At 45.1% G+C, this 27,070-nt stretch overlaps 1 protein-coding gene across 2 annotated transcripts in view; it reads left to right on the forward strand.

Moving 5' to 3' along the window:
• The window catches only part of ASTN2 (astrotactin 2), an 861,939-nt gene that overhangs the window by 238,907 nt on the left and 595,962 nt on the right, over positions 1 to 27,070 (forward strand). Inside the window, exon 4 of one of the 2 annotated variants that reach the window (XM_029919897.1) lies at positions 17,506 to 17,655. In XM_029919897.1, coding sequence (XP_029775757.1) covers positions 17,506 to 17,655 — 150 coding nt within the window. The remainder of the gene's footprint in view (positions 1 to 17,505; positions 17,656 to 27,070) is intronic. The other variant, XM_029919896.1, reaches the window with a different exon arrangement.

The following is a 27,070-nucleotide window of genomic DNA, read 5'->3' on the forward strand; positions in this document are numbered from 1 at the left end:
TCTAGTCCTTTAGAAATCCTAGAATCTGGGTCATGGTCTTGCCCAACAGTCTCTGCCCTGTTGCCGCTTACTCACTGGAGTTGATGGTCAGGTGAAGAAGTCTTCATTCTGTGACTATTTTTTCTTTTCTATAATGAATGTTTTTTAATATAGTTTATTGTCAAGTTGGTTTCCACATAAAACCCAGTGCTCTTTCCCACAAGTGCTTTCCCCCATGTCCATCACCCCCCTTCTCCTTTCCCCCTCCCACTTCAGCCCTCAGTTTGTTTTCAGTATTCAAGAGTCTCTTATGATTTGCCTCCCTTCCTCTCCCTTACTCTTTATTCCTCCTTCCCCTCCCCATGGCCCTCTGTTAAGTTTCTGCTGTTAGACTTATGAGTAAAAAACATATGGTATCTGTCATTCTCCGCCTGACTTATTTCACTTAGCATGACACCAACAAGGTCCATCCACATTGCCATGAATGGCCAGATTTCATTCTTTCTCACTGCCATGTAGTAGTCCATTGTATAGATAAACCACATCTTCTTGATCCATTCATCTGTTGATGAACATTTAGGCTTTTTCCATGATTTGGCTATTGTTGAAAGTGCCGCTATGAACATTGGGGTACATGTGCCCCTGTGAATTATAATGAATGTTTTGATCAAGTCTTGCAGGCGAGTTATGGCAAGGAAAACAATTGGTGATTCATTTATAATTGAAAAGGGGAACATTTAGATAACTTTTAGATGTGCTGGGATGTAGTTACCTCTTAAATCATAATCAGATACTATTCCCAGGGGGAAAAGTAGGATGCATTCTTGGCTTCTCTGTTTCTCCTCCAATTTAGGTCTAAGTCCTAGCATTCCTGTCTATTCTAATCCCTCAATGCACATTTGTTTCAAATACACATCTTGTTTTTTATGTCCTTTGACATTGCCATAGTCAATATCTGCATCTCCTTTGGTCTGGACTTACACATCCTCTTGCATAAATGCAGCCACTAAAATTCATCCAATGTTAATATCTTGAATCAACCAGTAATTAGTATTGGGGCCCTGAACATAATTTGAATTCTAAGCTTAAATTCTTCAACAAAGAGCAATTTATTGAAGTGCTTATGTCATATGGCTGTTCTGAGTATTAAACTGAAAACTTCAGGTAAAATGCTTAGCACAATTACTGGCACATACTGAGTGGCTCAGTACATTTCAGCTCTTTTTATCATGATTATCATTATCCATTCTTTCCCCTCTTCCACACTAGCAATCACATTGATCTTTCTTAAGTACCTCTCTGACAGTCCTACTCTTCTGATGAAAATCTTTCCATATATCCATAGATCGCATAATACCTGTAACATATAATCTTCCCTATTATACAGACTACAGTTCAAGTGTTTAGCCTGACATTCAGGTTTCTCTCCCTGATGTGTTCACACCCTCCTTCTCACCTCCTCTGCAGCATCGTTCCCCCAGGAACACTGAACTCTAGCCATTATAAGTGACTTGTCATGTTTTGAACTGATGACAATTTTGGACTTTTGCATCTTTATATATATGCCGCTTTGGAAAATGGCCTCCTCCTTGTTCGATCTGCTACACTCAGCATCATAAATGTTGCTTTAGTCCCTGTGCTTTGCAGGTAAATGCCAAAGTCAGCCAGACAGGTGGATTTTTCTCTGTATTTGGCTTTCTGTATATGGGGGCTCCATAGCTTCCTCTTGTCTTTTTTGTTTTTATTTTTTATCTTGGTGCTTGACTCCTGAGGTAATTGAGGAAGTCTCTTTTATGTTTAGCCCAACTCAGTCCAGCTGTAATTTAACTTCATCCTCGTATAATTCACTGTGTCATCAGGCTCTTTTGAGAACTGACTCTGAAATTTCACCTGGATGACTGACTTCCAGCCGGTTTCTCACTGGCTTAGATCCATGTGTCTTTTTTCATTTCCGTCTGTAATCGCTAGAGATGTGCATGTCCCCCCTCCATTTTCCTCCTCTGCATTCAAATACAGCTCAGGAGTAGATGCTCTGACCATGAAGAGAGGCAGGTGGGAGGTTAATGGGCTTCCTTCTTGTCAATGTCTTCTTTGCTCCGGCGTCATTAATTTACTACAAACAGGTGGAGACTTGCCAATCTGCTGCACAGCTGACAACTTGCTATTGTATCTTAGCTATCCTCTACCTAGAACCACACAATGGATCAAGTGATCCTGAGCCCAAATGCATGGACATGAAGGTTGGTGCCTCTGTGTTACGTTCGAGAGATGAAGAAAGGGAGTTGGGAGGGGCATCTTCCTGGTCTTAAACATACATATATACATACACGTATGAGATAGAGGTGAACTTGAGTTCCTTCTAAGGAGAAGACAATTCATTTTAAGATGTTTTTCTTCCTCCATAATTATCGAATTTAAAATAAAATTCAGAACATCATGGTCTAAATTTACAGCATAATGGACTTTATGGATTATCATTGGTCTGGTCTGTCTTTTAGTTCACTATTATTTAATATTTGAATCTCTTCTGTATAATATTTGGAATGTGGCACCTTAGTTTGATTACTTCCAGTCATATAGTGGGTTTCTAAGATGATAATATTACCATTATAGCTGTTATTGATACTGTTATTCTTAAGATTATGGATCTTAGTACCAGGCATGTGTAAATTTGAATCCCAGCCTTCCCACTTACTTCCTAGGTCACCTTAGGGTGGTGGTTCTCAACCAGGGATGATTTTTTCCCCATCCAGAAGGACTGAACAATATCTGGAGTTGCTTTTGGTTGTGACAGTTTGAGGAGGGGACTGCTAGTCTCTAATTGGCAGAGACCCGGGAGGCTGCTAAACATCCTACAATAGTACATAGGACAGTCCTCACAAAAGAGAATTTCCAGCCTCAAATGAAAGTAAAGCTGAGGCTGAAAAACTCGGCCTTAGTCCAGACCCTGAATGTCATCAGGGTTTGTTTCTCCATCTATTAAAAGAAAAAAAAAAAAAGGATACAGAGTTTGCTTCACAGCATCATTGAAAATTACATGAAATTAAATCTTGGACATTTTCGCAGGTGCTTGGCCCAATGTAAATACTCAAATAAAATGACTTTTAATTAGGTGTAAAGCATATATCATGATGCAAGGAACATAGCTGTAGTGGTAAGGATATTAAACATTCGTCTTAGAAGTAGTCCTAGTCCTGCAGCCCTTCAGGTAGTTGAAGGTAGCCCCTGATGTTCCTCGGGATTCCATTCTAAGCCTTCATCTCAGACTAGCCTCTCACACCTGTACTGCTCTACTTTGCTAATATATATATTTTTAATTTTTAAAAAATGTTTATTTGTTTTTGAGAGAGAGCAAGTGAGGCAAGGGCTGAGAGAGGGGGACAGAGGACTTGAAGCAGGCTCTGCAGTGACAGCAGACAAGACAATGCAGGGCTTGAACTCATGAACTGCAAGATCATGACCTGAGCCGAAGTTGGACGCTTGACCGACTGAGCTACCTGGGGGCCCCTATGTTGCTAGTATGTTTTATGTGACATTCAGATCTCAACACGGTCCCCTAGGTATGGTCTGAGCAATGCATGGCGCAGCTCTCACCTTCTGGTTCTAAGACTTGATGTTTCTATTAATGTTGCGTTTGCAGTGGTCGCCTTGCTGTTAACTCCCGCTGAGATCTCTGATGCTCAGATTATTGAGTGGAAATGACATGAGTGAGGAGGGGAAAGAAGAACACCTGGCTGAATGTGTGTTTATAAAATGTATGTTTTTGCTGAGGACTCAAAAAAAATCTGCTCAGACACTTACGGCTCACCCAGGCATGTTGGGTCTAGCTTCTGGAAGTTTTAATCAGGAGATGACTGATAAGAGCTAAAAGGCGAGGAGGAAGAGGCAGATGCTCAAGAGGAGAGAGATAGCACATGTTTATAATCCCAGAATACCCCTTCTCAGAACAGTGACAGAGTGTGGGATTCCTCCCAGGGCTCTCAGAACCCACAGTGTTGCCACTATAGGACCTTGGTTTGAAGGTTCTGTCACAGCCTCACTGTTTCCCCTCCCTCCCTCTCCCCCCCCCTCTCTCTCTCTTTTTATCAACATTTCTCTACCTCATTGTGCACACCGAACAAAATGAGAGCATTCCTCAAGGCCCATCTGCCCGTGCACGCAGGCTCCCTGTGCAAATGGCTCCCTGGGATGGATCTCTATTATTTCACCAAAAAACATCAGAGGAGGAATTTGTTCTGCTCCGCTAAAGACATGATTTCCAGTTCTTTCTACTGCCTTAGCCTAGTTTTTTGGCTGCTCCCTGGGAAAAGGATGTAGGGGAAAAAAGGAGGTATCCATAATACTTAGCTGAGCTAGTTTAACCAGGACTGAATAAGGAAAGAAGAAGATAATTCAAGATCATCTGACCATGGACTAAAACGAATTTCTCAGATACGCATGTCAGCCCAGATCCACACAGTAGCCCCCATAGGTGCTTGGGACAGCTTTAGCATGCCACAGCCTAGTCCCTCTTCTGTTCCCTCCACATCCTTCTTCTGTTCTTCCTGCTGTCTGTATCATTTCAGTAGTGGTTAAAGCCACAGGAGGCAGACTAGCCTGGGCCCCAGATCGAGCTGTGTCCCCATAGGGTGATACTAATGTCACCCATTCCCCAAGCTTGTGGTATGTGGGATTTGAGGTCATGGTGTCTGGCATAGAGTAAGCACTCAACAAATTAACAAATACGAGGCGGTGATATCACTAATGTGCTTATGTAAACCTTTCCTGTGGGCGTCCTCATTACCATGAAATAGGTAAGAACAGCTGAGGATCAGAGAGGCAGGGTCTCTGGACTCAAGGGTGATGTATGCTAATAGGCAGATCGAGGATTTGAACCTCAGTGTTTCTACCATGTTGATTTGTCTCACTTCTTTGCGTGGTACCATCATTAAGGATGGGAGAAAACAGAATTTAGAAGTCTAGTCTATATTAAGCTATAGCGAAGTGGCAATATTACAGACTGTATAGAGGCCCAGCTTATCCCATGCTGTAACATGCATCGCACAGAAAATTTTTATTTCCTGAGGCGCAGCGAGGCTGGCTAAGGTATCCAAAGTCACACAGCAGCTGTGCTGGAACTGGAGATTGGGTCTTCTCCCAGATCTGCTGAGTTTTCAATTCAGGATTCTCCGGTCTCCCCTCTCCTACTGATGTTGCTCTGTAGTTTTCTCCTTTCATTTTTGTGTGGTGGTGGCATGTAATTGTGAATAGTAAAGCAACCAGCTCTCACTGTCATGGAGGAATGGGAAATTGAAATTATAAGTCATTAAATGGAAAATCCCAAGCCTTCTAGTAACGCCAACTCAGCCTCAATCCATTACTGCCTATATATTTAGCCAGTCTATTTTTAAGAGTTTAATATTGAGAAATAGGACATATTTATAATGCAGCTGCATTAATTTCACTCCAAAATCCCTGCCATTTGCTATAGTTGACTTACATGTTGTTTAAATTTATAACCACCCTTTTGCACTAGGAAGATAGGTTCTTAGTTTAAAGGAAGATGGGTGGAAAGTCTGCCAGTTGAAGTACTACGATTGTACAGATTCCATGTTCTGCTCCCTGGTATGCCCCCTCCCCCACCATAGCATGGCTTAGTAATGGACTTATGTCACAATGTGTATTTTCCATACCCCTCATTCAGTGCCCAGTCATCTCTACCTTGAAACCTTTATTCATTCGTTCACCAAACATAGCCCGGCACTTCAGGCTCCGAATGCACGTGTTAATAGTCTTTATGCCACCAAAGAGGGACACCTCAGTTTCTTGTCATTGTTCTCTCTGAGGTGTTCTTCATAATTGTTATTAATAGGGACTACAGGGAAGCTGGCTAATGGGTTACTTTCATCAACTCCAATGTGCAAGCCTGTTCATTAAATCATGTCCATTGGTCGCATTCCAGAACAATCCATGGAGTAGTATTTGAAGATATTTGTCCAGGGCTGCTGCTCAGAGGTTATATGACAGTTGAAAAATTAATTACCCTTGGTGTGCCTCACCTACCCATTTGTAAGATGAAAATAATAATCTGTATCTGGACTGGTTGTACACCAGTCAGTCCTTGCCGTGGTAGAGCTGCGTAACAACCAGCTACAGAATCTCAGTGGCATGGTGTAACAAACATCAGTTTGTCATGTTTCTGAGGGTTGAGTAGAGTGTTGTGCTCATCTTAGATAGGCTTGCTCATCATCTGCAGCGTGGCTGGGGCCAGCGACCTGGGCTCTAAGAGTAGGGTGACTCTGTTCCTTGCTGCAGAGCTGTGAATCTACCATGTGTCATTCATCCTCTGTGCCCCATTGGGCTAGCTCGGACAGGGCTTCCTCGTGGTGGTGGCAGGTGTAAATGTGTGAGCAGAAGTCTGCGGTACCTCTTGAAGCTGATGCTTATAACTGACACATGCAGGCTTCTACCCAAATACCATTGGCCAAAGCAAGTCACACAGATGGGAACAGATCGAGGAGCAATAAAGTGCATTCTGTATACAATGAGACTACAGCAAGGGTGCCGGCAGGGAGGGGGAGGCAGGGTGAAGAAGTGGGGCTAATAACTCCATGCACCACGGCCATTATGAGAATTACACTAAATCATAGCTATGTTTACCTTAAAACTTACCACATTGCAAACACTCCATAAGTGGTTAATATTATTATTACTGCTATCATATTAATGATTACATGACTAATGAGTGGTCCTTGACACATCAGAATGGTATATTTAAGTGAACCTTGGTAACGGATCAACCAGAGACGTCTAAGCTAACTCTCTGGAGGAAAATGTGAAACCAAGAAGAAATTAAATTTCTGGGAAAGAAAGGCATAAGGGCATGAGGGTGGGCATCTCACTGCTGCCAGAAAACAGCTTCCTCTGGCTCATGATGATGGAGCTAGATTTTCATCAGCAACACATGTATTTGAGACCTGGTAATTCCTGGAGGTCAGAGCACAGACTTGAAGAGCATGACAGAGCAAGGCAAGAGGGGAGGCAGAGGGCTGTGAGCAGAAATGTTGGATCCAGGATGTATGTTGTAGCCATATCCGGGTCCAGATGATGGCTACATCTCTGGGATAAATCATGATGGGATTGGCTGGAGTACAGTAGAGATGAAACCTTGAACTCTACAGGAGCCAGAAATGATTGTAAAATTTATACTTGGAAGGACAACAGGGACTTAGAGTCCACACCCTTCGTCAAAGGTGATGAGTTGCCCAAAAAGGAAGAACCCGCGTGCATTAAGCTTTGACTCGGTGCGAGGCGCTCTGCAAGCTTGTCTCACTTAAGCTGGCTCACAATGATGATAACAAAGGCTAGACTTCGTTGAGTGCTTAATCTGTTTTGGGTACTGAGCTAAGCACTTTGCATATGTCATTGCTTTGAATTTTAACCAGAGAAACCCCACAAAACCCCATACTTCTTGAGGATGATTGATACTCAAGGTTTTACAGGCAAAGAACTGGTCTTAGGGCAATTTAAGAAACATACCCAACACGTAAAGCCACATCGTGCGTAAATGAGGGGATGGGGTTAGATCCAAGTCTGTCGAATCTCAGGATGTGCTTGCGTTGTGCTCAGAGCATCTGAGATAAGAGGAATAGGCACAGGAAAGGGTAGTGGGGTTGCAGGGCAGGATTCTTAAAAGAAGTGGGCTTTTTGACTTAGGGTTTGGGAGAGGAGGTAGGAGTGTGTGGCAAGAGCCACCCTTCTTCCCAGTGGAGATGGATGTTCTTGGCAATAATATCACCCCCCCACTTTAAGATCAAGAAGAACCAAACCAAGTGGAGTTTTCTCTACAGTTCTTGCCCCTGTCGCCTACTGATGGCCCCCTTGATATAGCCCCCTTGACCTGGCCCTGCATTCCTTAAGGCTCAGGTGAGTTGGTCTCTCCTCCAGGAATTTCCCACAGCCTTTACACTTGCAAAAGGAATTGGAGGCCGTGTTCTCACTGTTCTTGTCACACTTCCCTGGGCATTTAGCACCCTGTATCTTCGTTATGTTTTCCTGTCTCTTCCATGAACCAACATCCTGTTTTATTTATTTATTTATTTACTTATTTCCCTATTTTTAATGTTTTAAATTTATTTTTGAGAGACAGAGAGAGACATCACAGGCAGGGAAGGGTCAGAGACAGAGGGAGATACAGAATCTGAAGCAGGCTCCAGGCTCTGAGCTAGCTATCAGCACAGAGCCCGATGCAGGGCCCGAACCTACGAATTGTGAGATCATGACCTGAGCCGAAGCCGGACGCTTGACTGACTGAGCTACTCAAGTGCTTCCAATGTCCTGTTTTAAAGAAGGGGTGATTCAGTCCATCACCGTTTCCCCAATGCCACTTTTGGGTACAGCACCCAGTGATGGTTTTAGCTGAAGAATTCCACTTGTAGAATGTAAGCAGGCCCTCCATTCCCAGGGCGGGCAGAGCCCCATACGTGGCCTCCCTGTGCAGCTATAGAAAGGATGAATCTGGAACAGGAATCTGCTGGCGCCTGTGAGTCCCAACAGATTCTGGACTTGAATATGCCCCACAGGTTTGGGCAGAAGATCTAGATTTGCTATGGCTGATGTGCTTATGATCTTTTTGGCAATAAAAATAACAGTATTAACTCTCATTTTTTAAATGCTTCTTCTGCATCAGGCACTGTGATAAGCATTTTAGCATCTCATTTAATCCAAAAATCTGCTTTATGCATTTGGAATTGCAAACCTCAGCTTAACACTTGGGGAAGCTGAGGCTTTGGGTGGTTAAATGATTTGCCCACATCTCACAGCTGGTAGGATATGGGGCTTAGCGTTCCAAACTGCAGCTGATTCCAAAGCCTTTCCATAGCCATGCCTTGCTGTCCAGGTGGTAATCCAGTGACCAAGAAGGCGTTGACCCTACCTATCCACTTGCTGAGCCTTCCTCACTTGATCAGGACTTGTCTGTTGATTCAACTCCAGCCCAAACTTTGGAAACTTCCTTTGCTTCTCTATAAAATAGGAGATTCTAAGGATAACATTACTGAGAGATAAGAAGTCTTTGCGAATTCAACAGTACCGTTTTTATGGTTACTGCATTCATCTTAGTGAAAGCCCAGTTCCATTTACATTTAGAACTACAGGGCCACAGAGCTGAAAAGAATCTTAGAGACCATCTGTGCCCTGGCGAGGGGACTGTGGCACCAGTTCCAGAGAACCTGGAAGGTATTGTATTGTTAACAGAACAGAGGGAAAGATCACTAATTCTAATTCCATCATTCACACTTGATACAGTTCTTCAGCAGAAATTACAACCACCCTACAAGTCTGTAGGATTCGCTGACAGGCCCAAGATGGTGTGTATAAGACAAGACTGTTCCCAAGTTTTCCAATTTATATTTGCTGCTGTGTGTTCATTTGTCTTGCCTGTAGGCACTTGCTTGAAGATAAGCTGTAGTAGGCATCAAAGGTTTAAGAAAATGTGTGTGAGAAACAAACTAAAAAGTGAGAAAATTCTATCCATCAACTTTTTATCCCTGCGAATTGGGAAGGGGTAGCCATTAAAAAAAAAAGTATATGGGTTTTAAATTTGTTCTGCTAGCAGAATATTGTCATCTGGCTAAGGGATACTGACTGTTCTTGATCTTTGTTTTCTTTCCATGAAGAGGTGACCCCTACATGAGATGTCATGTTGGATTCAGGGACCGGACTCTCACACCTTCCAAATTTGATGGTTCTTTGTATTTATAGCTGGGCTTCCCAGCTGGCATGTGCTTTAGAACTGGGATATCTTCCTTTATTACCATCTTCCTGGATCTTGGCATCTAGATGTGCTCTGTTCAAAGTCTGGGGACACAAGCTGAGGTCTGTGTTTGTCAGCGTTTTCCAGAGAAACAGAACCAATATGTCTATAATCACCTATTGATTTATATATGTTTTCTATCTCTCCAGCTGCCTACCTCTTTCTGTCTCTATCAGCATCTATCTAGAGATTGGTTGGTTTGTGTATTTGCTTATTTGTTTTAAGGAAATCAGTCCTGTGATTCTGGAGGCTGAGAAGTCCCAAATCATCAGGGTAGACCATTAGGCTAAAGATGCAGGGAACGTTTACTGTTGTAGCTAGAGGCTGAAGATAGTTGACTGGCAGAATTCTTTATCCCTTGGGAGAGGTCAGTGGTTTTTTTGTCTTATATTTTTAATGCTTATGTAGTTATTTTGAGAGAGCAAGAGAGAGAGAGAGAGAGCGCGGGCGCGCGAGAGAGAGAGAGCAGGGAAGGGACAGAGAGAGGAGGGGTAGGGAGAATCCTAAGGAGGATCCACACTGTCAACACAGAGCCCAACAATGGGGCTCGATCTCACAAACTGTGAGATCATGATTTGAGTCAAGATCAAGAGTCAGATCCTTAACTGACTGAGCCACCCAGGTGCCCCAGTCTTTCTTCTTTTAAGGCCTTCAACTAGTTGGATGAAGTCCATCCTCATAATGGAGGGTTATCTGCCTTACTCAAAGTCTATTATGTTAAATGTTAATCATACCTTTAAAATATTTTCACAGAAACATCTAGAATAATGCTTGGCCAGCTATCTAGATACCATGGTCTAGACAATTTGATACATACAATTAAACATCACTACATTTGAGGTTAAAGTTATCTTAGAATTTGGGGAATCAGAGGAGAGTAGTGGAATCAGGAGACCTGAGAATTGGACCTTGGTCTTCTGTGGACTTTTATTGTGACTTTGTCTCTTAGTGTGTTTGTTCTCACATCTAAATAAAAGAGGAACTATACTTGGGTGCCTGGGTGGCTCATTCAGTTGAGGGTCTGATTTTGGCCCAGGTCATGATCTCATGGTCCATGAGTTCAAGCCCTACATCAGGTTTGCTTCTGATGGTGCAGATCCTGTTTTGGATCCACTGTCTCCCTCTCTTTCTCTCTGCCCCTTCCCCCCTGCCTGCCTCTCTCTCAAAAAATGAATAAACATTTAAACAAAGGAGGAACTATATACTCTCTAAATGAATTTTCTAAATGGATATTTTATAACACAGATGACTTTAAAAATGAATGAATGAACAAATGAATAAATGGATGGATGGATGAATTGATCAACTCATTGTGAAGCCAAGGGGTGAGCAATAGGAAGTTTGGTAATGACTGGTCTTTCTTGAGCACTTACTATGTTCTAGGAGCTCTGGTAGATAATTTATGTACATACTTCCATTCAGTCCTCCCACAGCCCTGCAGACATTTACAAAGGAAGAAACTGAGCACCCACTGTACAAGAGAAGAGAGTAACTCAAGCTCACACGATGGCAGAGTTGACATTGGAACTTGAGTGGCTTTTTCACTTTCAGTAGTCCTTATGGCCAGGTAATACCCACCTGTGGCTTGGTTCTCTGAGCATAAGTTCTGTAGTGAGGTGAAGCTGACAAAATGCCACATGAGTTGAGCCTGAGCCTAGGACCTCCAGGCCAGACAGTCTTGACCAGCAACACTGAGCAAATTTCCTTTGGAATAGCTGGTCACTTTCCAATCAGGTGGAGCCCCAGGCTCCAGACACGGCCAGGTTGCTTGGGGCTCCTTGCTTGGATGACTAAAGAGAGGTTGGGCTGTCAGAGTCACTTTCCAGGCCCTGAGTATTAACCTCCAACCCCCAAGACTGGACTATCCATTTCCATCCACCAACAAACTGGAAAGGATTTGTGTAGGTCAGTGTGATTGATGGAACTAGGGTTATCTGTGTCACTGTAACCTGTGTCCAAATCCCAGCTGTGCTGTTCCTAAGCTGTGTGACCCTAGGAGATGATTTAACTACTCTGAGTCTCCGTTTCCACATTTTGAAACATCAGCTAATGATACATACCTTTCAAGCTTGTTAGGAGGGAAGTATAAGGAGATGCCAGGCTCCTTGGCCTAGCAAAGAGTTGGTATTCAAGAAGTGTGATTCTTCTTCCTACACAGGCTGGATGAGTCTAGAAAAATTGAAGAAGGGGATGCAGATGAAACAGGAGTCTATACAAGTGTTGGTCACAGGGCCTGCCAGGCTGTGTGGGGGAGGCTCTGAATACAGAATGGTGGGTTCTAGGGTGGACACAGCATGCGGTGCCTGTAGTGCCGGGCAAAGGATCAGCTGCAGCTTGCCTGGTATCTGGAAACTGCATGCCTTGGCAGAGGCCCTCAAGGTTTGCGTTGTCCCCCATTTCTCCTTCCCCTCCTCCTGCCTCCTCTGACCCCTCTCTTGCCCTTGCCACTCCTCCCTTTCCTGTTCCCTGCATATTATTTTCCTGCTCTCTCTCCTCCCCTTCCACTCCTCTCTGCCCCCTCCTTTTCACCCCCTGCCTTTACTGCTAAGCACATGTTTCCTTTCCATTCTTGTTTTCTCTTTTCCTCCCTCCTCCTCTTTTCTCTCTTCCCCTCTCTCTGTCTTGGGGGTGGGGGAGTCCTCTTCCTTGGGCGCCAGCGGTTCATACCCATTAAACTTGACAGTCTCTCACATGGTAGAAAGAGATGGCTTCCCCCTCCCCCCTCCATTCCTGGGCCTGCTGTGATGCTCAGATCAAGCACCATCTGTTGCATTCATACAGGCGATGGGTGAGCATTTTGCTGCTCTAGGGAGGCAGAGCTCAGCGGGCACCAGGAGGTATGTGGCTTGTTTGGACAACTTGATATATTGATATTGATAGAGCTACCGAAAGGGATCAGAGGGATGGAGGTAGGGGAGAGCGGGAGGCAGGATGCAGTAGGCCATGGAGGGGCTTATACAGGCACGTCCCCTATAAGTCTGGGCTTCTGGCATGGGAGCCACAGCAAGAACAGCTAAGATGGATGAGATTTGCTACAGTCCCGATCAGAAACCCTTGCAGCTCAGAGGAGCAAACCTTCCCTCTCTGTGTCTGCTTCTCCTCCTAGCCAGTACAGATTGTGTCGATTTAGGAGAAAAGAGAGCAGAAATAGCAGGATGGGAAAAGGCTGATCTTTAGAATTGGTGAATGTCAGAAGCATGACAGAAAGGGATGGTGTATCAGTCAAGGTCTCAGCTGGACAAAGAAGGCACCTTCAAATGGGACTTTTAGGAGAAACTCAATGAAGCGATTTTTTATGGAGGCATAGGCAGAGTGAAGAGAATCAGCATGAAGGTATGGAGGAACCAGGGACAGGAAATATCAGGAAGCCACTATTAACTCCTTGCACTGACGGGGCAGGAAGAAGAAATGGTTTTCCTGGAGTCTGTGAGGACGGGATCTGTGGACTTGGGCCCCTGGCCAAAGCTGTAATTGTCAAGGATGCAGACTCTTAGGAATAGGGTGCAGAGACCAGATCAGAGCAAGGGAAGACATACTACCGAAGTCTTTCCTCCTGCATCTTCTGTCCCACTGGGCAAAGCCAACTGGTCACCAAATAACAAGGAGCAGAGATGTGGCCCATCGAAGGTCTGCCTGGGGAACATGGAGTGGGGCAGAATGAACTAGGGTGGGGAGGGTCTGGGAAGCAAATAGAGAACAACCAGTACAGAGCAGGAATGAACACACGTTCCATGGTCTGCACTGAGCCGTAAGCTCACATTCTGAACCACAACACATAGTGCTTCCGTACCTTTTCCAAGGAGTACACGTGTGGGGTCTCCAAAGGGTCTATTCTCTCGTGTGAGAGTGAGACCAACACAACCTGCTGTCTACTCAGACTCTACCTAGACGTCTGCAAGAAACCACATGTTCACATCTCAGACCCAACTCGTGTTTTCAGTCTCTGGAACGTCTTCTCTTCCAGGGCTCTTGTGGAGAGGTGCCTTCAGGACACCTCTGTGGATGCCAGGCTGTCATCCTTCATACCTGCCACTCCCTCCTCTACCTTTTCCATTCATCCACCGCCTTCTGAGGGAGCTATGCCTGCAAGAGAACTCTCAAGTGTGCCCACTTCTCTGTCTGTACTGCTTCTGCCTTGACTCTTTCTGCCACCCTGTCTACTTCTGTGACTCTACCCCTGCCATCCTGCCCAGGTGACCATCTTCTTGCGTGTGGACTTCTGTATAACTGCATCATCTTCTTCGTTGGTCTCATGGCTTCCATGTCTTCCCATCTCTCCATGAATTCCGGTCTCTGCTGCTGGAATGATCCTCCCTAAATGAAAATCTGATCGAGTCACTCTTCTGTCTGAAACCATTGGCATGTTCTGTCCTTAACCAGCTCCAGGAGGGGTAGGGTTGGTGTTGGGCTTAGGACTTTTACCTCGCCAGCATGATCTCATGCCATTCGTTTTCAGTGTTTCAAGCCCAGCGAGGGGCAGCCTGGGGCAGACCATTCTGGTGTTCCTTCTCCTCAATAGGCTCTTTGGATTCATCCTCCCCGCCCTTGTGTTCTCATCATTTGCCCCTTCCTTCCTTCCTTCCTTCCTTCCTTCCTTCCCACTTGATTCACTCATACTCTTTTCAGACTTTAGTCCTACTACCCATTTCTTGAAGCACGTGTTCATAATGTTCCTAAACTAGGTCATATTCCACTAATAGAGCCTCTTATATCTTATTTTACTTCTCATTTGGGCTGTATATCACTTATAAAATTTTACATATATATGTCTGTCATTTCATTAATCTTGGTCTATCTTGTCTATATGGTGAGTATAAGGGGGGTTTTGATTGTTTTTTTTACCATTGTACCTTGTTCTGGACTGCATGCTTGTGTCCCCCACAGAGTCCTATGTGATCGTGGGTTGTCTACTTGGGCTGACATAACAACGTACTGTTGACTGGGAGCTTAAACAACAGACACTCATGTTCTCACAGCTCTGGAGGCTGGAAGTCCAAAATCAGGACCCCAGCACAGTTGGGTTCTGGCTTGCAGATGGCTTCCTTCTCACTGGGTATCCACATGGCCTTTCCTTAGTGTATATGTGTATGTTAGGAGAGCAAGAGGGAGAGAGTGATTTCTTCCTCTTCTTATAAATACACCAGTCCTATTGGATCAGGATCTCACCCTTATGACCTTATTTAATCTTAATTACCTATTAGAAGCCCTGTATCCAAATATAGTCCAAATACAGCTTTGGATTTCCACCTAAGAAATTTGGAAGGACACAGTAAAATCCATAGCAGACTATATTTGGAGATAGAGCTTTAAGAGGTCATTAAAATTAAATGAGATCATAAAGGTGGGGGCCCTAATTGGATAGGACTGTGGTGTTAGAAGAAGAGGAAGAGATCTGTCTCTTCCCCTCCCTCTTTTGCTCAGTCTCTTCCTCTCTGTCTCTGGTTCTCTCTGCCTACCATGTAAACAAGGAGAGTGTGACTGTCCCTGAGCCAAGGAGGGAGACCTCAATAGAACCCAACCATGTTGGCACCCTGGCCTCAGCCTTCCAGCCTCCAGAACTGTGAGAACATAAATTTCTGTTAAGTTGCCCAATCTGTGACTTTTGTTATAGTTGGCCTGAGCTAAAACAACACCTCCTGCACTTGTCAGAGATGCATTATGGTTTTTCTGAAAACACTGTTGAATGGATGAATGAACAGATAGGAAGATGAATGAAGGCATGGGTGTTGGTGCACATGTATGGGTCCCTCCCTTGGAGGATTCCAGACTATGGCTTGCTCTAAGCTCTTGACCACAGTATAGCCCAACACTTACAATTTGGGGCCAACCACTGTCATCTTTGGGTTTAAAAGACTGGGCGTGGCAGGGATTCTCAGAATTTAGAGGGTAGCCTCTTGCTGGAGGGCTGTGCATCACAGGCTTGGATAGGGGGTCCCATGTTTGGGATCTCCTTCGTGGTTCACCTTAAGTGTACTCAGTGGAGAGAAGTTTGCCAGAGAGCAAGACAGGCAGATGAGTAAGTTATAATGCCAGCATGTTCCATTTGTATTGTCAATTGTCTTTTCCCTAGCAAACATAGATGTTCCCCAGTGTCATAAAAGACAGAGCTTCTCACAGAGCCCAGTGCCCAAAACAGCCACCTGGATATGAGCTATGCCCCAGATGCATTAATCTAAGCCAATAACCTTACCTCAGAAAACAGGAGCTCCTTAGAAATTGGCATTGGGATGTTCAGAAGCCTTCTTTGTCCAGTCTGGTGAAACCCCTTCAAAGAAGCATGAATCTTTTGCATGTACCATTTCCTGGCCTCAGACAGCAGGTAGCTCAAACCAAAGATACGTCCTTGCCTCTAGAGACATACATGGAGGGAGGGCTGAGCTTGAAGATTTCAAAGTTGGGACTCTCTTTGGGAATGTCTCAGAACAAAGGCAGTGAGGCCATTTAGACAATTTCCTTTGCCTCTTTCCTGTTTCCTCTCTTTGCCTTTTATGTTGCCTCTCTCCTTCCTTCTCGAGCTTTTCTGTGTTTTTTTTTTTTCCTTTCTCTTTTATCTTCCACCTTTTTCTCTATGCCCTTCTGACCTTACTCTCACTATTCTCTGGAACTTTCTACCCATCTCAATTTTGCAATTTTATAGAAATGAGGCTATTAACAACTCCATTGAGGGTATTGATAAAATGGAACATTGGGCCAAGAGTTAGAAGACTTGACTTTGGCACATGATAGCTTGGAGTGAGTTATATGCCTTGTTCGGGGCTGAGGCGGGGGGGGGGGGCGGGCGCACTCAGTTTCCCTAAGTTGAGATACTGTACCAAATGATCTCCGTATCACAGTAACGTTGTTTTATCTCCTCAAATGTTCTTTGACTCATGGGCTCCCATCTTCCTTCACTGCCACTGTTCTGTTCAGGCCACCATGGCGTCTGGCTGGCTACCACACTGCTGCACTGGCCTCTCTCTTGACCTCTGCACTTGGTCACCATCCTCTATTAGGAATTATTAGGAATTGTTGTCAAAGGGACTTATTTTAAACATATCAGTTTTCTGTTCAAAGCCTTTCAATGAAAAACTTCTGCCATTGGGATGCAATCCAAGCTCCTAGATGTGACTGACAGTGACCTTACCTCTCTGGCTTCATCTTCTCTTTGCATGCTCCCTTGGACACACACCAAACTGTCGGTTCCTCAGGTGCCATGCTCTTTCTGGCTTTGGATCCTTGCACATGCCTCTCCTCCTACCCAGGCAATCATCCTTATCCTACATCATTTTAGTAAACCTACCCTGATTCTACCCTCTTTGCTAATTCCTACTTATCCTTAAGGTGTCTGTGAATATAGTGTCTTCTCCAGGAAGACTGCCTTGACTCCCAGGATGGGTGAGAGGTCCCTTCTTGGTGCTCCTCTAGCATTCTGTTCTGTCCTATCACAAAAAAATATTGCAGTTTGGGAGATGCCTGGCTATGTGTCCTCCTATGCTATGAATTCCCTGAATCATGGATTGTGTCTGACTTTTCACCACCATACCTCAAGGGCTTGGGGTGATGCCTACAACATGGTGTGTGTTGAATGTATATGAGAGGAGGCCAACAGATACATCTATACTGGTGTCTGTGGCTTCTTCATCATTATGGGCCTGGGAGGGAGCTCCAGGGACACAGGGTGGCCAGACCCAGTCCTCCAGGGGCCAGGAGCAGGCCGAGCCCTAACCTCAGCCCCATTGCCCACCCTGTACCAGCAGCTGAGGCGACGCAGGAGACAGTGGAGTCCCTGATGCAGAAGTTCAAGGAGAGTTTCCGCGCTAACACGCCCATCGAGATCGGTCAGCTGCAGGCAGCCCCGCGCAGGGCCTCGGCAGGGAGGCGGAAGCGGAGGAGCAAGTCTCGAGGTAGGCCCTCCCAGCGCTGCTCACAGGGGTGTCAGCGGGCTGTCCCTGGGTTCGGAAGGTCCCTGGAAGAGCGGTGTCCCCTCCCCTTGCTTCCCTGGACTCATAGAATCGCAACACTGTCTCCCTGATCCGTCATCTCAGCGGAGGCTTGAAGACAGCAGACCCACGCCCCTGGGTGTGAAGCCCCAGCTGCCTCATCAGAGATGGGAATGGGCCAGCCATCTATGGAAAGTGCCCAACTCGGGACCTGGACCGCACAGTAGATGCTCTTTAAATTGCAGCTGGTGTCACTTTGGAGAGTGCAAGGGAGGCGGATGTTCTCATGGAAGGCAGTCCTCAAGCCAGGATCCCAGAATGGGCTATGGAGTCACTCTTCAAAAGCCTGAATAGTATCATGGTCAAGCATAGGAGCACTGTAAATCAGATAGAATCAGAATTAAATTTTGGTTCTGCTGTTAACTAACCACGTCGCCTTGGGTAGATGGCTCTGCTGCCACTCCTATCACAGGGTTTTTCTGCTGTCTTAGCCTAGAGGATACCCCAGCATGCTAGAAAAAGTGAATCTTTCCCTCCTCCCCCTCCTTCTTTTCCCATTCTCTCTTCATGCTCTTCCTTCCCCTCCTCCCCCTCCTCCCCATTGTCAACGTCAGCAGCAGCAGCAGCATCATCATCATCATCATCATCATCATCATCACGACCATCATCACCTTTTCCTTTCTCTGGTCATCTCTGTGACTTTGTAAATGGGATGAACCCCCTTATCATTGCCTGATATCCAAACCCCTTCTTTTATCCTTAAGTCTACTCCATAGCCTCCAGCTCCCCACTGATTCTGGCTTCTCCCATCTCTAGTTCCTGTGAACAGGATTCTGATGATCTCTCTCTTCTTCTCCCAGAGGTTCATTGGCTGTCTGGTGCCCTCAGGAGTGTACGGGCTTGGAAAGATGACATTCGGGGCCACTGCAGAGCTCTTTTGTCTCTCTGCTGTCTCACCTACATCTGTGTGTTTCATTTCCATGGTCCTTTCATGGCATTCTCTCTGGCTGAAATGACCTAATTGGACCCTATAAGCAGTTGTTGTCATGTATGAATACTTACTGCAGACCACAGGCTAAATACGAAATGTCTCCTATTTGAATTTTTTAAAATGTTTTTTTAATTTATTTTTGAGAGACAGAGAGAGATAGCACAAGCAGGGGAGGGTCAGAGAGAGAGGGAGATACAGAATCTGAAGCAGGCTCCAGGCTCTGAGCTAGCTGTCAGCACAGAGCCTGATTTAGGGCTCGAACCCATGAATGCAAGATCATAACCTGCACCAAAGCCGGAAACTCAACCAACTAAGACACCCAGGCACCTTGGAATGCCTCTTATTTGATTCATACCAATCCTGGAAAGGAGGTACAGGGTGATTCCCGTTTTACAGATGACATCACTAAGGCACAGGAAGTTACAGTAACTTGCCAAAAGGGATACCCTAGTAACAGAAGAGCCAGGAAGAAATAATCTAGTTGGGTTGCACATTTTTTAACTAAGCCACTGTGTTTTGTTCTGTTCTATTCTATTCTATTCTATTCTGTTCTATTCTATTCTATTCTATTCTAGAGACAGAAAGAGAGAGAGAATCTTAGGCAGGTTCTGTGCTCAATGCAGAGCTTGATCCCATGATTCTGGGATTGTGACCTGAGCCAAAATCAAGATTTGGACGCTCAACCAACTGAGCTATCCAGGAGCTCCGAAACCACTGTGTTCTGTGCTAGTGAGGCCCTATCTGTCTTCCCAAACTTAACTTGCATGGTGCATTTCCATGAAAACATCACTGTCTGTCAGAATTCATGCTGAATCCTCATGTGTGTGAGTTCTCCCATATCTTTACAGATGTGTTAAGCACTGATTTCTTTTTTGTGTAATATAATTTGCTTGTCTGGTTCTTCTTTAGCTAGGCAGAGAATTCTATGATGGCTGAAACTGTCTCATTGTTTGAATCATCTTGGCATTTCTGGGCTTAATAAATCAGTGCCTGCATACATGGTAAACATGGCTTTTTGCTGAGAGAATGTCTAGGTTTTTATCCCATGAAATCCCAAATCCTGTGAAAAACCAAGATCAGCACATTAACCTGAGGTCATAAATCGATAATGGCATTCCTTTTTGGAATTCACATGGTAAACCCCAGGTTGAACCAATGTGCTATATAAGAGAAGTATGTTGCTTTGAGGTCAGCAGTGTCTGGTGCTGATCCCAGATCAATAAACTTCAACCTGTGTGACTTTCAAAGAGTCACTGGATGTCTCTGAGTCTCAGTCTCCTCTTCTGCACAATGGGATGCTGATCCTTGCACCAGAGATCGCTGTGCAGATCTGATGAAATGGTGAACGTAGACAATGGTGGAATGCTCAGCTAATGTGTGTCAGGATCTGAATAGAATTCTGTCTTGTATTTGTTCTGTCTTACCATTTGTTCAGAGTCCCTTGTAGTTTCATTCAGCTTTACTTACCCATCTTCTTTCTTCCACCACTCACCACGAATTCCCCTCCGAGGTCCTCCCTGCAAATCCAGCCCCCGTGAGTACAAGTGACTCCTAGTTCACAACCTTTGCCCTTCTCACTGCTGGTCCGAATTCATTTCCATAGTGTCAGGTCCTGAACATGTGTTTTACCACTGAATTCTCCCCACCCTCAAATCCCTCTTATGCACCATAACTCTCTTAATGGGGCTGCTATTTTTGGGCATTTGTGCTGTTTCTGATAATTCTGCATTAAACAACACCATTAACTGTGACAGGTGGGGCTTTTTTTTAGGCGGGTGGGGAGGGGAGGTGGTCATTAAATTTAGCCTTCATTTCAGAATATGTTTCCCCCTCTTAGGGTAGAATTTCAGAATTTGATTGTTAATGAAAACCTATTATTTGACTTGGACAATGATTGGATATCAAGTTATTTTGATTTGCAAGTCAAATTGGGCCTAAGAGAATTAATGCATTATATTTTCCCCTAAATGTGTCTCAAATCTATGACTACTGCTGTCTCTCACCTCCTGCTTACAACTGTGCCCTCCTTGAGATTTAGTCTCCCCAAAGTAGCCAGACTAATCTTTTTAGAAATATAAACCATGTAAGGTCCCTTTCTGATTGCAGTCATCCAGTAGTTTGCTGGGGGCACCTGGTTGGCCCAGTCAGTCAGTTGAACATCTTGATTCTTGATTTCATCTCAGGTCATGATCCCAGGGTTGTGGGATCTCCACTCTGAATATGGAGCCTACTTAATATTCTTTCTCTCTCTCTCTCTCCACATGCACACACTCCTCTCCCCTGCACACACTCTCTTTCTTAAAAATATCATTCAGTGGTTTCCTGTTGTCCTTGGAATACAATCCAAACTATTTGCCAAATTCATGTTCCATCCTGGGATGGCTCCTGCTCTCTTTACTTGCCTGGTGTTTCCTCATGGGCCACCACACTGACTTCCTTCCTATTGCAGAAACAGTAAATGGTTCCCCACTTTGGAATCAGAGAACTTGCCATCTCTTCCCCTTGCTGCGTCTCTTTCTACCCCCAGCTGTTTTCCTGGCTAAAGTTTTCCCACCTTTCAGCTCTCAGCTCACATGTGAGATCCTCTGAACTGTCTTCCATGACCACCCAGTCTCTTGTTTTCTATCCCAAGACCTGCTACATCACCCTTTTTTATTTCTTTCATAATATCATGGTCTAAAATTACTTTCATTTGTTTATCTACCATCTTCCTCTCAAAAAATGTGTTTCATATTCATAAACCTAATACAGAGGAAGCATTTAATAAATATTTGTTGTATCAATGAGTCCATTCACTTTAAAGATCATTCAAAAGTGGCTTAGTTTCCTACCTTTTGAGTTGGTGATATGAGGGACCCAGCGTAAACCAAAGCCTCTTGCTGCAGACCTCCAGAGAATCTTGTTTCCTCTAGAGATAGACTCACTGATGGATGACACATTAACTGTGCTCAAGTGGATGCTGTTAAGGCAATTTTCAAAATGGCTTAATAACATTGTGCTTGTGATTTTACTGCCACCATTGGGTAAGGTTCTTTTTGTAAGAGAGAATAAGGCTAGGATGAGCCAACCCTGTACTTCCCAGCTCATGTACTTACCACCACAGGTCCTCACGATTTTCTTGGACAGGAGAACTCCATGGCCAATAAAAGTTTTAGAAATTCCATCTCTTGGAAATTCCTGAATGCATCTTAGACTATTAAAGACCCCAGGATGTCCTGTAGTCCAGAAAGCTGAGCTCCTTTGTTTAGCTCAACAGCTACACAACTGCCTTGACCACAGACTGTGTTTCCCCTCCCCCCCTCCCGGAACATTTATTAACATCATGAGGAACAGAGAAATACAGTTTTGGAATTGCTCTGTTAGCCTGCACCGAACATCAAAAGTCCCCAGACACAGTATGAGGGTCTGAGTCCTTAGTCTTTACTGTCCGTCTCTTCCCCCTGGCCCCGAGGTAGCGCTGGCCTTGCTGGCCTGGCGTGGGACCACCTGGCCTCTCTCTGCTTCAGTGGGCTTTGTGCCCAGCCCATAGTGCCTAGCGATTCACAGCAGATGGAACAGGCAGTGGAGAACTGGTGTTGTGGAATTGAGCACATGGTTAAAAGTGGTTCCAATGTGCTTCTGTGGCTCCAGCTTCTTCCTGAGAGCCGTCGTGCATGCCCAGGTGCATCATCCTTAGGCAGACGGGGGAAGGCGGTGGGGGACTTGACTGCTGCCCTCGTGTCTCCGACAGGGTTTTATGAGGCAGCTGTTGGCCAGGCACTCCCCAGCGTCCACAGGAAGTGAGACAGGAATGTGTTGGGATGAAATAAAGCAGGGAAATACTGCTTTTGATGTCAGGAAGGGCTTCTGTGGTTCATGAAGTTTGGATAGTGGTTTAAAGGTGGGAGTTTTGTAGTTGCATTAACCACCTTTGGCTGACTGAATGATCTTAAGCAAATGACAAAGCTGTTTTAGCCTCATTTTTTTTTAAGTCTGTAAAAGAGTATTAGTAATACCAACATCATATATGGAGTTTGAAATGATACTTGCAAAATGTGTAGCCCAGTGGCTGGCATTTGGGTGACTCTCATAAGAGGAGCTGATGTTACCACTGTCATCTGGGTTGTGCTGATGTGACCTCCACCTGCTCCCAGATCCACCCCCATGCTCACTGGGCCACTGGCTCTGACCTGGTTGAAGTTTCATTATTGCTTGTCCAGAGTCCTGAAACAGCTGCTTCATCCACAGATCCATCTTCCACCCTGGTGGCCAGAGTGATCTTTCAAGAAAAACTTTTTTTTTTGAGAGAGAGAGTGAGCGAATGAGTGCATGGGAGGGGCAGACAGAGAGATGGAGACACAGAATCTGAAGCAGGCTCCAAGCTCTGAGCTGTCAGCACAGAGCCTGACATGGGGCTTGAAGTCACAAATCGTGAGATCATGACCTGAGCCAAAGTTGGATGCTTACTAGGATCAGTCTCAGGCTGCCCTAGTGATCTTTTGAAAACACACTAAATCTGGCCTTGTGACTTTCCTGACTGCAACATTTTTCTGAGAGTCTGTCCCTTGCACTGGGGGCAGCTTGAGGTCTTCCCCAAGATGGGTGAGAGTCAACACACTCCCTAAAGGTCTATAGCTGTGGCTCAAAAGACATGGGTCATAGGCCCCAAATTCCAGGTCATCTTCATAGCCTGACTCCAGCTTGCCCCCTTGCTCCCTCCAAATCCCCAGCCTCTACATTCTGTGGCCTCCCGCATACCAGCCATCTTTCCCTTTACCTAATCTGCCTTGCTTTCCAAGTCTGCATACGGATCATGTTCTTCCTAAAAGACTCTGCTTTTCTCCTCTCTCTCCGCCCCAAGCAGCAAACTGCTAGCTGTTTTTCAGAATTCAGTTTCAGAGTCTTCTCTGTGAAGAGTACATACCAGCCTACCCTCAGTGCTTACCTCTGCTGAATGAGCTACTCCTTTTGTCTGGGCACATGCCTGGTTCTGCCTTCTGTCTCAGCCCTTCCCACAATCCGTTGTAAATACGTGTGGACACATCTGTCTCCCTCCCCAGCTCTGACAGTCCCGTGATGAGAAGGACAGTGATTTATGTCTCTCTGTAGCTACAATGCAGAACAGAACCGGCATAGAATAGCAATCGCCTGAATGGTGGATGCGTGGATGGATGGATAGATGGATACATGGATGAAAGGAGACTGCTGGGAGCATCATGGAATGCAAATGTTTAATAAGATGTGTGCAACTAGCATCTCCTGAGTGTTTAGTATGTTCTAAGTTCTCATCACATATTATCTCACTTAAAAGCTTCCTCAGATCCCACATGGTAAGGACTGTGATTATTTACATTCTACCAAAGAGGAAGTTCCAACTTAGACAGGTTGAGTGACTTGCCCAAGTTTATCCACTGAGCAGATTGTGGAACTGTGACCTCAGAGCCTTGATAGAACCCATCTTGCAGTTCCCAGATGACTTGAGTTTTAGTCCTGGCTATTCTGGGTAAGATCTTCACGCTGTGAAATAGTACCAGCCTAGTCTAGGTACTGGAAGAAAGTGGTAGTAACTCCTCTTGCACTGACAAATGTTTCTGCATCACCAGTGCTGCTGTGAGGGTGTTCAGAGGCTAGAAGATTCTGGAAGGTGAGGCATCTCTCTCTCTCTCTCTCTGAGTCAGGACAAGAGTCAGGAGATCCCCCTTCAGACTCCCTCTAGTCTCGAGGAGCCGGGGCCATGTGTCCAGGGGTTTGTGGGAAGTACATATGATTTTCATTTGGGAAAAATTTGGAAGACTTCACAAAGAAAGTGGCCTTAAGGCATTGTGTTGATGGAAGAACGGGCTTTTTGGCATGTGGGAATGGGGCAAGGAAGAAAATATGGCTTGAGAAATGGCACAGAGGTGGAGGGAAAAAACAACTGTTTCATCTTCCTGAGATAACTGATGTCTGTCCAGTCTTCCTTCCGGCCCTGTTAATTATCTCATGGTATCTAGTGGGACTTCATTTTGATCACACAGCTTCAAAACTTCCTTTGGCCCAATGGCAGTGACCTGTATCTAAAATCCCTTGGTAGAAAGGGTAGGCAGCTAAGGGGGAAGAGGTTTGGGGAAAAAGATGCGACCCAGAGAAATAGACTCAACCCGGGACTTGCCTGTTCCATATTCAAGCATAGCAACACAGGAAGGCAGATAATTTAAAGCCATTAATGTTTCTGAATATTTTCCTCCAACTAAGTGAATAATTTATAGCCAGTTACCAATAACCAGAAAAAAATACATTTATTTACATAAGCCTGCATTCTGAAGTAATGCATCCTGTAGTAAAAGAACTAATCAGAGCTTATCTGTCAGGGAGAGTAAAGGAGCCAGGAGCTCTCATAGCCTCTTATCTAGCTTGCTTGAAATATTTGTCATTTATTGCCTTTTATTAGAGTAATTTATGGCCACCTCTCTTCTCCCTTAATTAAACTCATGAAGTGCAGTGGTTATGTCCAGGTCATGCCTGGGCTTCCATTGACTAGCCTAGTGCCTAGGAAATAGCAGGTGCTCAGTTAATGCTTGGTGGATTAATGAACAGTTAATCCAGTGGGCTGCATGATCCTGATCAAGACCTTCAACCTTCTGGGCCTCAGTGTCCCCATCTAAGAGGCCGTGTGTCTCTGTGGAAGTGAGCTCAGCTTCTGAAGTCCGATGGATATGTATTCATATTCCAGTTCTGCCTCTGACTCGCTCAACGCTGGGAAATGACATTTTATGCTACATGGCATTACCTAATCTACAAATTGTGTTAGTGGCCACCTCCAAAGGGGCCAGGGGATTAGAGTTAATGCATGCAAAGTGCTCAGCAGGCTGCACTGAACATGGTAAGTACCCAATCAATCTGTGTTGTTAATTTGGAAAGCAAAGGTGATGGGCTAGATAATTTCCACAGGTCTCCTTTGACTTAAATAGCCTTTGATGATAAATCTGAATTGGAAGTATTGTTGTGTGTTGAAAAGTCCAGTATTTGGAGTCGGAAAACCGTGGCTGGAGCCCCAGCTCTTAACAGCAGTTAGAAGCTGCTCAATCTTGTTGGGATTCCATACCCAGAACCTGGAGCTGTGGTGATCCCTGCCACGTTGGTTTCCCAGGACCGGTGTGAGATGTGCTAAGCATTTGTGGGGGTGCTCCTTTAAGCACTGCATGGATTAGCTGCATCCTGAAATCAGAGCCTTGGTCCCTTCAAAGACAGGCAGTGCCATGCGTATTTGATGGGGCAGCCTTTTCCATGGGGCTCTGGCTTTCCTTTTCTTGACCTCAGACCTTTCCCAAGGTGACCAGTGCCACCATGAGCCCAGTGATCCCCAGGCTGTTGGGCTGAGATGTGGGAGAGCTGATCTGTAGTCAGAGCACACAGCCACCTCCATAAATCTCTGCTGTGTCTTTCAGAGAAGTTTGCGTTGCCGAAAGTGCATGTCTCCTCCAGGCGGTTTTCCTTGTCTGTCTGAAATATGGCACGGGGCTCTCAGTCAATTCTGCCTGGCCTGGCAGGGTGGAGAGGCAATCACAAGTGGCCTTGCAGAGGCTGTGGGCCAAGTGCTGATGTGGCCTGAGGTCACAACTCTAAGATATGTCTTTCATCAGAATGGCACAAAGACTATGTCAGAGCTGGGGCATAATAAAACACCCCAGAACCCTATGATTTAGGATAGTCCCCATTTATTTGGCTTTTAATCCAAGTTGAGCATTGGCACTGGGCTCAGCTGGGCAGTTCTTCTGGTCTGGGAGGGCTAGGCTAAGCTGACCTCAGTCATGTACCTACGGTCAGCCAGCTATCCATGGCTGGTTCAAATGTCGGAGGGTTCCAAAAACAGCAAGAATAGGAGCTGCAAGGTTTTCTATTGAGGCCCGAGCCTGGAAGGCACATATCATTCCTTCTGTTTTATTCTGTTCCTCAAAGCAGGTCATGGTATCACGTTAGATTCAAGGGGTGGGGAAATAAGGGTTCACCTCTTGAAGGATGAATGGACAAAATGTTGGGCTGCTTTTTGCAACCTACAGGCATGGAGATTTTATTTAGTCTCTCTTTTTTTAAAATTTTAAATGTGAATGAATTATTTTTTTAATTAATTAAATAGCTTATTACCAAGTTGGTTTCCATATAACACCCAGTGCTCTTCCCCACAAGTGCCCCTCTCCATGACCATCACCCCCATCCCCTTCCCCCCTTGCTCTTCAGCCCTCAGTTTGTTTTCAGTATTCAAGAGTCTCTCATGATTTGCCTCCTGCCCCCTCCCTAACTCTCCCCACACTTTCCCCTTCCCATGATCCCCTGTTAGGTTTCTTCTGTTAGACCTATGAGTGACAACATATGGTATCTGTCCTTCTCTGCCTGACTTATTTCGCTTAGCATGACTCCCTCGAGGTTCAT

Source organism: Suricata suricatta, chromosome 13, assembly GCF_006229205.1.
Source record: "Suricata suricatta isolate VVHF042 chromosome 13, meerkat_22Aug2017_6uvM2_HiC, whole genome shotgun sequence".
NCBI classification, from domain to species: Eukaryota; Metazoa; Chordata; class Mammalia; order Carnivora; family Herpestidae; genus Suricata; species Suricata suricatta.